The sequence below is a fragment of the Trachymyrmex cornetzi genome, unplaced genomic scaffold, assembly GCF_001594075.2.
Source record: "Trachymyrmex cornetzi isolate Tcor2-1 unplaced genomic scaffold, Tcor1.1 scaffold73, whole genome shotgun sequence".
Lineage (NCBI taxonomy): Eukaryota > Metazoa > Arthropoda > Insecta > Hymenoptera > Formicidae > Trachymyrmex > Trachymyrmex cornetzi.
Window position 1 is genome coordinate 513222 of NW_017300059.1, and position 13516 is coordinate 526737.

At 32.8% G+C, this 13516-nt stretch overlaps 1 protein-coding gene across 15 annotated transcripts in view; it reads right to left on the bottom strand.

Moving 5' to 3' along the window:
• The window catches only part of LOC108767867 (coiled-coil domain-containing protein AGAP005037), a 114426-nt gene that overhangs the window by 28221 nt on the left and 72689 nt on the right, over positions 1 to 13516 (bottom strand). For 4 of the 15 annotated variants that reach the window (XM_018517961.1, XM_018517955.1, XM_018517951.1 and 1 more), the window contains exons 7-12: positions 12810 to 12938; positions 8638 to 8809; positions 7164 to 7307; positions 2160 to 2305; positions 588 to 641; positions 306 to 374 (exon numbers count right to left, since the gene is read on the bottom strand). In XM_018517961.1, the coding sequence (XP_018373463.1) occupies positions 306 to 374; positions 588 to 641; positions 2160 to 2305; positions 7164 to 7307; positions 8638 to 8809; positions 12810 to 12938 (714 nt within the window). The remainder of the gene's footprint in view (positions 1 to 305; positions 375 to 587; positions 642 to 2159; positions 2306 to 7163; positions 7308 to 8637; positions 8810 to 12809; positions 12939 to 13516) is intronic. The other 11 variants (XM_018517964.1, XM_018517962.1, XM_018517958.1 and 8 more) reach the window with 8 other exon arrangements.

The following is a 13516-nucleotide window of genomic DNA, read 5'->3' on the forward strand; positions in this document are numbered from 1 at the left end:
TTTTTTAAGACGGCATTTCAGCCCACGGGAAATGAAAAAGAATTATCAAAAAACGATTTGATTATAAATATAACAAGCAAAATAATAGAGAACAATTGCAAATGAGCAGATTTAATGAAAATTTAAAAATATTGCTATTGAAATTTATTGATGAAATCAGGATCGTACGAGCGAGAAGAGAAAATACGGCACGGATGTGTGTGCGAGACGTGCAACGATGACAACGCAAGAGATAAAAGGCGACAATGCGGCGAACATTCGCAAAAGTGCATACATAAAAGAAACGTATACATATTGAAGCGCACCTTTGCCTAATTTTGGCGGTTTAACGTCAGTCCTTAAGTACGAGTCATCTGTAACGGCAGGTTGAGACACTTGAATTTTAAAGGACACGCGTTTTATTAACAGCAATAAAGGTAGAGACAACGTTAAATATATATAGAAATATATATAATATATAAAAATAGATAAAAACTGTAATATCCGTATGTTATATATATATAAAGATTAACGTATGTAAATATATAAGTAGCGGTTATACAGTGATTCGGAGGTGAATAGAAGATAGAAGAAGATGAGAGACACACCTGGCAGTGAGGCAGAGCTGGAGCTAGAGTGTTTGTCGAACTCGTCCCCGGCGCCTGGTGTGTGCGTTAGTCGGAATAACAAAGCAGTTGTACAGCAGGGTTTTAGGAGAGTTCAGTCCGTGAGACTACACCGCAACTATATGCCGTCGAATTCAACCAGACTCAGTATCCTAGGAAGCGGCTTTCCGAGCTTGTTACGCGAAAATATTTCCCAGCATGCGTATTTAAACCCGAAACGAAAGCTCGTTGAGAAAAGTCAATCACGTTCACGATCGCAGTCTTGCTCAATTAGCAAAATTATTGGACAAAATTCTGGCTGAGACAATTTCTTACTAATAATTCTTTTAATATTTATCGAGTGAATTTATATAAAATTATTATTTTATTTTTATTTGATAATAATCGAGCAGAAAATTTGCACTTTGAATGTTATTTAATTCGTTATTTTTTGTAAAAGCATTTTATTTCATTTTATATTATTCTAATAAAATTACAGTTGATATCACTGAAAATATTGCTAAGTGATACTCCAATGTTCTCTAATTTCATTAATTCCATTTTTTAATTACTCTGGCTACAAATAATGGCATATTGTTACTGGCGCGTAAAGCTCACGGCATAAATTCTCCTAATATATATGTATATCTGCATGTATGTATGCAACACATATGTATACGTATGCACGTTTATATCTAAAGTTGTGTTTTAGCGAATCTTGACTTATCTAAAAGGCGGCCACGACGTTTGTCACAAACCGAAAATACAATATGACATAAACACCAAAAACTATTGTCTACTTTTGTATGAATATATTGAATATTTCTGATATTATACTTATTTCTAGCTCTATTTCATGTCTCATTTTGTTTCTACAGTTCTAATAGTATGAGAAAATTCAATTTTTCTCGAAATTATATTTTTCACAAGTTTTATATAATATTTGTAATTATTTAGAGTATATAGTAAAAATAGCGGTCCTAGAAAAAAAAAACTCGACGTAGCCGCCTTGTTCTCAATATCTATCGACTATTGATTCTAAAATGTATTTGCTGCATGATACTGTTACTAGAACCGTCAGAGTTGAAAAACGATGAAGATGAATAGATGAACAGGCACGGATGAAACGAACAAGATGAATGTTAGTAGAGACTACTTTATATGAGGTGTCTAGCAGTCTCGTATGCTTCTTAGCTGAAACTATCTTAGTGAATTAAGTGAATTGCGCTCTAAAACCTTCTGTAAAATAAGCATTGAAAGGGAATGAACGAGGTGGCATCACTAAACAGCTAAATCGATCGTCTTTATTCGGATCAGACCTCTCAAGAGAAGCTATATAACGGTATTTACGCGGCTTGTCTTAAAAGTAATGAGAATAATTATAATTTGCTATTCCTGGTAAAACTAAACGAACTTTTTTAAATAAATTATTCTCGCTACGTTTGAGACGAGCCTTCTTACGTCGATACGTTACCGAAAACCGTGGTAAACGACGTTATCGTGAAAGCGAAATCGAAGGTACGGAAAGAAATTTGGGGGAGGAAATGAGATCAGAGATTTTACTGGACAACGTACCTGCTGCTCTCGCGTAAGGATCACGTCCCGGTGGGACTTGCAAGTACTCTCGTGGCGAAGGGCTGGTGTGCGGCGCATGTGTCAGTGCCTTCTGCACGAGCCCGGTTAGATTGGCCAGTTGTCTTTCCATATGCTCCACCCTTATCCTGCGACAGATAATTCTGGGTCAGGAAATAGTCAGGTTAACGCTCTTATCTGTCGCTCTAAAAAAAAGAAATGGGAGAGCTCCGAAAATTTATAGGCGTTCGGCGAACAACGATGCTTGGATGCTGTAAGAACCATGGTTGCTTTAAACAGACATTACGTATCACGATCCCTTTTCAGACAGTTTCATGCGCTAACGACAAATAATCCATCAGATACAGAACAACAGAAATCTTGCTTTTATCATTTGGGTTTAGTGCGTTTTTGTATCATTCTATTTTTGTTTTATATTTAATGAACGATGAAGATAGAATAACACAAATAGCGCTAACAGCGTCTCCCCGAATGTATCTCTAGTTAATCGATTAATTAGAATGAAGATGGCACACTTATATTATATTACAGAGAAAAGAAAAAAATACATAGTAGTAGCAATTATAAAAGTGACAACTATACAAGTTTTATGTAGAATTAATGTACATAGTTAACTATTTCATAATCATTACAACCATGAATAGTTTATTTAATTATGTCCATTAATTCATATAAAATTTGTGTAGTTGCCATCTTTATAATTGATATTACTATATTTTTCTCTCAGTGTATATAATGAACAAAAAATCATCATTGAAAAAATATTAGACTTAATTTTCTTTTAATTTTTTAAGTTCTCATTTTTCTTGATTTGTCTCAATTTACACAAATGATGCGTTTCTTGAAAATAAGTATCGAATAAAAAAAATTTGATTTCTATAAGTTCCGTTATCAAATGAGATTTTATCTTAAACTACATTATTCATAATGCTAGAGTGCTACATAATAATGAAGATGATAATGATAAGCTGAATGTGATATAAAACGTAATGAGATGATATAAGATCAATATCACGAAAAAGTGGTGATCAATCAAAGATATTAATATTGTACATTATATTTGTATCAGATATTCTTTTATTCTTCGAATAAAAAACATTGTAGTAAGCAAAAAAGATATCTTTCCATTTTGCTAAGCGAGTCTTATCATTATAATCTAACATTTTGGCATTCGATCTATAGTGAGAGGTCGAGACACTTTATATCACAATGTACTAACAATAAATACTGATAGACTCTACATATATCCGTTTTCACCAGAAAGATACATGGCACAGAACATTCCAACATTACTGCAACAACTCTATAACGTTCCTGCAATATTGCTGTAATGTTCTATGCTATCTGGATCGACTTTTGTGGGAAAATTCCTTTTGACGAGAGAGATTCTCTCGTCATGCGCCAGCGACACATGGTAAAATCTTCATTTTCGAATATATATATCCTGTCAGTGAAATCGGATATGAGTTACATAACACGATGCTAATCACGTGCATCTATCGCTTCACATGACAGCAGTGCCCAATCTACGTCACGGTGTGACAGTACATAAAATGATATACAGGGTGATGTATGTGCGGATCAGACCAGATACGTGATCCTCATGGCGATCAGTTTCGGCTTGATACAACTTTTGTAAAAGTCGTGCAGAGGCAAAGTGAGTTTGGACGGTTGACAAGTATCCAGTTTAGTTTTCCGATATACACCACTCGCTCGTAGCATTAACTCTGTATAGAAAGTTTATATATGAGAATCAAATGTTCGCAACAACTTTCGAGTATCTATATGGCTAACAGAGATTTATCAAAAATGTGGATTTTAAACGAGAGCAATTGCGTTATGTTTTTAAGATCTGATAAGTATCGTTATCGATGCGTTTTGTGGAAAGAAATATCTCTTTCGTTGATATTTGAAAGTTATTATCAAATGCGAGTTTCTTATATTTATTTCTCTTTATGCAAATGTAACATAAAGGAATACTGGAACATTATACAAAATTATAATTATAATAAAACAATATTATTATTAAAGTGATTTCTATATGTGGATTATTATGGAAATAATGCAGAAATAGGAGACAAATATTATTGATTATCATGTCAGTTTCATTATGATGGAGATAAATATCGTAAAGAATTTCGTGAAGCATTTGTTATGCTATTCATTAAATTTATTCAACCGCATGTTAAAAAAATTTGTAACTTGTGGCTGTGTATCGATCCGTTTCTTTTTTCCGTAGTTTTTTTCACGTGCAAAACACCCTGTATATAACCAATGCATTCTCGTCTACGATCGCTAGTCGGCATGCTGCATTCCACTGAGTTGCAAATTATATCATTTCTATATGCATTATATATGTGTATATATATATATATATATTCTTTGAGGCACATTAATTATTTACATATATAGTACACACGCACACATACACACATCTTACTTTTTTGAGTAATAGAGAGCGTAATTATTTTGCAAATGTAGAACGTTCTGAAAAATATGGGCATCATAAACTGACATATACAGTATGTAACATGCATTAACAATCGTTTTATTATTAGTTTCTTTTATAATTAATTATAAAGTAAAATTTTAATTAAAAGAGTTATATAAAGATTAATTGAAAAATTATTTTATTTGCGTTACTTATATTGATTTATATTGTTATGTAAAATTCAAATTAAATTAGTAACTGTAAATATTAAATAACGTTCTAATTAAAGTAAAACTCAATTTGAAAAATTAATTGAAGAGTCGTCAGAGAGTTAATTTATATTCCCATATTATCCGTGACATACTACATAGGATGCTATTTGTCGTTTGTGTAATACCATATAAAGTCTATTCTGAATTCTACAATAGATGGAAAAAGCCATTTTGTTTTTCTTCTAATATTATTGCTATAAATTAATCTTACAAAAAACATATTATTTAAGACCTAATTTAACGATTTTAGTGGTTTACGAAAATATTAGTATTATACAAACGATATCTCCATGAGTATTTGAGAAGTGGAAAGATATAAATTGCAAAGTTATTTTTTTTTAATCCTAGAAGGATCAATCGCGTGTTAAATATAATAAGATTGAAACCTCTTTGCGCAGAGTAATATAAATTTTTAGTATTAATTATCAACTTAAACAAAATAAAGTGTTTACATCAATTATATAATGAATTAATTAAAAAATTCTATTCAATTTATCATAATATTTGTACAAATATTTGGCCTATTATAAAAATGTGATTTATACGATAAAAGTAGCGATAGTGAATTCAATAGTCGCTTCCGCTTTCCAAGTACATATTCATTAGAATCGTGCCACTGATCGATCTACCTTTGCCTCAAGAGATAACTCGATGAAATTGGTAGTGGCAACTCTTTCTTTCTCTCTCTTTCTCTCTTCCTCTTTCATGATCACTAAATTAAGATATCCGACTTTACAACATGCACTTGCAGACAATTCATTATGGACAGAGCTCCCACTTTGCGTGGAGAAGGAAATGGTAGCGTTCAAAAGGGAACACGTACCCCTCGTTCGAGAGACTCGTAATGAAATTTCTATAAATTACTCAACTTGATAAAAAAAAAACCAATGAAAGTTTTACAGATAGAAATCGTTAGCGTTCAGATCCGATCGGGCAGGCTGACATTTCACGAATACAGACGTTATATTTGTGTAACGATCGAGTTAATTCTGGAATGGCAAATTTTCTATAATTCTGTAGACAAGATTGAAAAATTTCCACATCGAAACGGTTCATTTTGATAAACGCGAAACCACAAAGTCCGCGAAATATATAAGTGTAAAATTTATAAATGCTTTTTGTTAGGCAAAAAGTGAGAATATATGAAGAATATAAAAGAAAGGGAACACATAAAGAATAAAAACGAATAATTAATTTAAATGACGCTACCATTCCCTATAAATGTAGCAATGGATACCGGTCAATATTGCAGTTTAATAGCAAAACTTTGAATAGTAATTTAATGGCTGGAAATATTTCATTTTTCCGTGAAATGAGTTACATGAAAATATTTTATTGATTGATGGACATTTCTTCAAACAAAATATTTTATATAAATATAAACACAATATAAATATTAATATATAAATATTAATAAATATAAATATTAATAAACTGTAAATAAAAATAAAACATAATTAAAATATAAATGCATGTACAATATTACCAGCTGGATTATGTCATCTAAAAAAAAATATAATACTATATTTATGAATGATTGAAATTATAAAAAAAGACGTTACCCTTTTATGACAAATCTTTAACGACACAAATTTTGCAAATTTCTCATATTAAGAAAATTCGTTAATATTAAGAGATTTACAAAAAAAAAAAAAAATGATTTTGTATCATTATTTTATATTCTATCAAATCACGATGCTAAATAATTGTTAGACTTTTGATTGATCCGCTGTGATAAAATTTTGAGAACATTTTGTTATGTTTTACTAACAATAAGTGCAATAGAATAACAATATCGAATATATCCATCCCTGTTTTTTTTCCATTGATAAATCCAGATTCTGAACAAGCAGAGCTGAAGAATCACACACACATTGAATTTTCTTTTCAAACCAACTAACACAATTGCTTGAAAAGTTTCTAGCTATGTTTGTAAAAATTTTGTGTAAGTTCATTTCCGAGATCAAGAGATTTTTGCCAATAAGAGTCCTGGATTCACCAGCATTCCGCTTTCAGGGGAGAGCTCGCTCGAAACGATGCTCATGCAACTCGTATTCATTCGCAAACAGCCAGCCAGCCAGCTAGGCTAACTAGTCAGCCAGAGCTGGTCGTGGCACGATTCTCGGATGGTTTCAATTCTTTCTCCCGCTTCCTCTCTCCTCTCTCTCTCTCTCTCTCTCTCTCTCTCTCTCTATTTTCATTTCCTTTTTATTCTGCGCAGGCAGGCCTCTACACAAGACAAACACGTAAGCGACAGAGTGTGCGTGACGTGGGGTGCAGTACCGAGTAGCGTCGTAGCCCTGTCCGCCGGGTGGCAAGGGTGGCGGCGCCCCCGGAGGAAACGGGGACCGCGGGGGACCAGACGGCGGACGCCCCGGTGGTTTCACGCCGTAAAGGCTGTACGATTCCTCCAACAGCTCCGTATCGCTGCACCACCCACAACAGACATACACATCCGCGCTATCAGACATCCGTGTGGAGGAGGTCACGGTGCGGAGACCAGCGTTGGTGGGGACTAGGGGGTGGATTTCAGTCATTCGGGATGGGTGAGACCGGAAACAACGTTTTCCTAGGAAAGAGGTTGCGACTAAAAAGACGGGCGAATCGGGGTTTCCGGGTGAGTGGAGTTTATTCAAATGGATTGTACAGAGTCACTGTATTTACACGGATGGATGTGCTGGATCTCTTATTAAAGCTGTATAAATTAGTTCGTGCACTTATGCAAAGTCAATAATTTGTCGAGGCGAAAAATATATTGTCGGCATTGGACCATCGTACGGCGCAATAACATTATATAACCGATTATTTAATAAATTCAATCAGTCCCGGAGTATTTAAGCAGAGAGAGAATAAATGTATATCTATTCTGCGTAAAATGAAATATTGACGCTAATAAATGAATGAAATTTCGATGTAATAAAGTAGTTAACGTTTTATATATCATCGCATTCAAATAGTTACTCTTCTCCTATTAAACTTTATATGTACAGTAATATAATTTTTTTACATTTTCCTTTCGATGATAAATTCATCCGTTTATTTTTACAAATTAATTTAATTTTAGAAGTTCAGTCGCCAACACCGCAGCATAAAAATTTAAGTGTATCGCAATTTTATCGAATTTAAACTTCCAACCAGTGTATAATTAAATGAAAAATGAAATTTTTCTATCATTTGCATTTTTAAAATTTGATTAAAGAAAATCTTCAAGTTTTTAAATCGTTCATCTATTAACTCAAGGAATTCCCGATGTAATTTTGATGAATGAGTACTAATTGTTAGAGAAATTTGCAGGTAAAAAAATCGTGGAAGTTTGGGGCATCTCTTTGTTCCGAGACATAAAAAGTTTCGTCAATTATAGTTCTTACAGAAATTTAATACTGGCCAATTTAATACTAAGACATTAATTACTTATTTCAAATATTAAATGCACTGAACACACAAAAAGAGTCAAGTTACATTAATTGGAATGATGAAAAATAGACAAATCAGAGTTTTTTCTGATTAAAAAAAAATCTATTAGAATTCTAGTCGAGATAACCAGAATTATAATGATCAAAATTCTGATTGATGTAATCAGAATATGTTAGTTCGTTCATTTTTAACCACAAATTTTTCTCAGTGCAACGATATTTTTAATTCTCAATGTAATTAATCGTTACCTTTTCCAGTCAATTTCTATAAGGAAATCATATCACACTATGCCTTTTCGACATTAAAAATACGAGTCACTTTTACTACGCGAAATTCTGATTACCTGGCTTCTTCGTCGATGACAGGCGTAACAGTCCCCGAGTATTGCGAATAATACGGATCCTCGTAGCTGCTGCCGGCGCTGTAAGGTCCGGGTGGATATCTTCCGCTTCCGGAACCGACGCCGCCGCCGCGCTCGGGGCTGCTCATGTATCCGCTTTCCCCATGTAGCCGATCTGCAGAGATTTAGTGATTCGTGTATTAGTGAAGACCAACGTGAAGAGTACCATCAACGTTCTCTTTTTGCATCTGCATCACTGCGTTGCATTTTTGCATTGGACTGCTTGGAGAATAATCCGTTATCATGTACACAGAGAAACTTATGTTCGTTTCTGTCAATGTAGATCAGTTTTAATCTCGGTTATTTAACTTATTCTTTATCCTTTTCTAATTCTCAAAATTAGGAAAAGATAAAAAATAAATTAAACCGAGATTAAAATTAATCTACATTGATAAAAGTGGACATTATATTCTAATGATATTCACGTGATGACATTAGAAATTATATAACAATAATAATTAACTCGAGAACGCTATCGATTGAATGATACAGATTGCTCTTAATACGTAAATTTTATATGCAAGGAATTATATCGTTCTGAATTAATGTAACATAAGATTTTCATACATTTCATTTCACTTTTGACAAAATATTTATATTCTAGACCTTTATATACTACAAATACAAATAATCTAATTATTAACTTAAAGGGAAAGAAAGAATAAATATAATATATTCAATCTTGAAATGATATAAAGTATAAGTCCAATGTCTTCTCAACACATCAATAAATTAAATATATAATAACACAAAACTGCTTAAAAATTGAAATCTATTACTTTAACTTATCACGCTCTTTGTTATAAAAATAAATTGAATTTTTAAAAGCATATCCCCGCTTGACAGATTAAACCTCCTCATGACTAAATTCTACGAACATCAAAATCTTTAAATCGAATATAGATTAGTCAATTAGTCGCCGTCATAATTTTTTATCTCAATATGTGATGGCCAATTAGACCATATCCTTTCATGACGAATCTCTGATTTTTTAAGACTATTCATGACCACCGAAGGCGTAACTTAGCGTTCAATGACCTTGTTCACTTATACATAAAATTTACATACGATAGCATTCAAGAGTTAAACAAGTGGAAAAAATATCAAAAGAGTAAAATATTAATTCTTAAACAATAATCAATCAAAAAACCAAACATATGTCTTAATAAACGACTACAGCCAACAAATGATTGGTAAACAAAACAAAATCAGCAGTTATTTCATTAAAACTCAATGATAAAAAATTCATACGCTTGTTCTACTTGTTCTACAATGCCTCCTTGTGTTTTTCAAGAGAGTTTTTTAAAATGATCGTTATCATCTATTTGTGGCTCGATACCTCCGTCGAGTATGAGTTTCGTGGTGCGCGAAATGTGCAAATGAAATTACAATTAGGGGACTGTATCGACGAGGGAACGTCATTTATATCAGTCATTATGATATGGAGAGGGTAAGAAAAAAGATCTTTCACGATCGTGCTTCTTACGGGAGGACATACAGCTACAATTCTCGAGTGACAGAGGGAGCGGATGAAAAATGAGATGAAAGAGATGCTGCTTTTCGTACATTATGATATCACACAGCGTTGTACAAGGGAAATGACATACGCAGGATGTTTCTAGATGTAATGAGATGAAAGAGATGCTGCTTTTTGTACATTATGATATCACACAGCGTTGTACAAGGGAAATGACATACGCAGGATGTTTCTAGATGTTCATGAGGGATTTAGCTTTAGTGTTGGGAATACGTAAAATCACGTAATTTTGTAATGGCTCTACAATTTTGCTCTGCACTTTCTATGTATGTTATGTCATGACCCTTAATTAATTTAATTATGAACAAAATAACTAACGATAATATGATTTACTGATAACATGATTTCCTTTTGCGTTTATATTTGCATTAAATTAAAACAGTTCAAGATTTTGTTATCACACATAACATTAAATTAAATAAAGAAAATAAATTATTAGACGCTACGGTAAATATTTCTGGTCAAATCTGGTCAAATTATGATTGATAAAAAATAAAAGGCGAATAAAAGTGAATAATTCATTATATAAAATTTTAATTTTTTCAAATCAATTTTCGAGAGAAAGTTAGTTTTACAATACTTCTCTCAAGAAAGTTTTAATTTTCCTTCCTCACGCGACATGTCAACGGCATAAATTTCACGTGAATTCAAAACATTTCGATTCCATTCATATTTATTCCCAACACTATTTCCACGGTCTCGAGGTCGTTTAATTAAAACTTGACTCGACCCGGTTTGGTTAATCACGACTGCCAATTTCAAGATTTTTCTGCGTTCCAAACAACCAACCATTCCCATGATTCAGTTTCTCCTTATTACAAATACGCCACATTTGCTACATTTTTATCACATCTGTTACGCTTGAAATTTATTAGTCCTTTACTCATAGCTTGTACCATTATGCTTCGCTCAAACGGCTTTCTTCCGTAAAAGATATAAAAAGATTTCTCGTTCACAATGTACGTTTACTAATTTCAAACAGACGAAGATTAGCTTGCGATCTTAAAAGGACTTATGTATATCAACCTTGCCGAGATTTATCTACCGGTTGGATTATACATAACCGCTGTGGAAACAACGATAAATAACGTTGCTATTTTTCGCGAGTAACTAGATTTTATTCTGCATTATAACTGAATTCTATTTCATTTCATATACGCAACCGACTGTGACGTACAAAATTTACAAGGCTTACGGTATCTCTCTTTGTATTAGATAAATAACGTTGTAAAAATCGTTAATTGAAAACCGTATAAAAAGTGAGCGCTATAAATTGCTAAAAATGTTTTAGAAAATTTATATTATATATAAAAAAGATTCTTATTAGTATCCTTATCAAATTGACAGTCAATTTCATTATTATTATTTTAGCTTCTATTTATAATTGTTTTTAAGTGCGACAGTTTTAAATAATTGGTGCGCAATTCATATATGAATAATTGGAAAATATATTTAAAAAAAGACTTATATATAAAATATTATTAAATACTTAAATCCTCTAGCCTCTACTATATATTTAGCCCTTCTTTATATAATTGTGCCTTTTTAGTAATTAGTTGTAAGCGTGTGATAGTTATGTATTTACTAGAACACTGTTAACAGAGTTAGGAAGTGACTCGTTACTTGTAACAAAGTTACAGTTAGAATTACTTTTTTTCAGTAGCTGTAACTCAATTTCGTTTCTTTCTCTTCATCTATAACTGTAACTTAACTTAGTTACATTTTAACTAATAACTAATTTAATACTTAATATTAAATATAATTATAATAGTTACTTTATATATATATATATATATATATAAAACTTATTTCTCAAACAAATATCTAAAATAAAATGCTTAATGAATAGTCAGTAATAATTCTTTATGAGTGAAATATATTTTTGTCCTTGATAAAATCATCATATTCTGCAAATATTTATATTAATAATTAAATTAAGAGCCTTCTAATACGTGAAGGTGATTTAATATTAATTCTATAACTTTAATTTATAACTTTGATTCCAAATGTATATATTATTTTATTATGTGTAATACAGCATATAAGTAAAATAATTCAACAATATTAGAAATGTATAAGGTTCTTGTATTTAAGATAAAAATAACAAAAAACTAAATGAAAAGAAACAATTTATTACTTTTTAAGTAATTACAACTGTAATGAGTAACTAGTTAATAAGAACTTTTTGAGAGAAAAAAACTATAATTGTAACTCGTTAGTTTAACGAAGTAACTTTCTCAATCCTGGTTATTAGTAATATTAGTAATCAGTAGTCTGCTTGGTAATATACTTCATGGACGATTTTAAGTAGAAGTATTTCTTGTATCGCATATGTGTATTTTATGTACATAATTCATTCAACGGACACATTTTACTTTTGTTAAAACACACATACATTTGCAGTCGCTTTTGTTGCAGTGTAGCTCAAAGAAGGCGTTATAGCTTGGCACGTGAGCTTCAGACATCAAAGATCAGTCCGAGACATCCGTAAAGCGTGTTATTGGCGATCGTCCCGCGATCGCGGCCCGTCGCGGAAGGATCGAGCTGTGTCTGACGAATGTTTAAGGATACTACTGACCTGGTATACTATAGAGGGAGACCGAGCTGTCTCTAGAGAAGCGTGCCGAGCCCCCGAGGCTTCCAAGGGGACTCTTACCACACTGGTAGCTGCGAAGCGGCTTGGCCGGCGGCACCCCGCCAACACCTCCTATCCAACCATCCAAAAAACCAAACAAAAAACCAATGTACCCAGGTGCTCCGATGTACGTATCTCCTGTTTCTCCGCCACCCTCCGTTAAGCCGTTCGACGTTCAGTGCACATGCAGAAGTGAACAAGACCGGAGTACCGTGATCCGCGCGGCGGTCGGACCATTTTTCTCACGTCTCGCCACGGATTTCGTGTGCCACATCCAATTGAAATTCACATAGCGTGTCTACACAAACGTTCGATACTTCCGAAACGTGAATACAACCGACTCGAATAGGGCCGCGATAACATTCCTAAGCAGCGATTGCGCGCGATTTGTCAAGAGAGACTGGGAACCTTTTGAGTGAAAAAGCGCGATGATAGAATTTATACAGTCACGTCTCTTACAAGGGAACCTCACAAAATGTCAAATTTTTATTTTGATGAAATTTTGTATACATATAGGTTACATAAATAGATGAATATTCAGAAAATATTAGTTGCGGCTAATAAATACTTTTAAAAGATAAAATTATCTCTTATACACGAAACGGTTTCCAGCTTTTTTTATTCTATCTCAAAAACTATTCGAGATATCA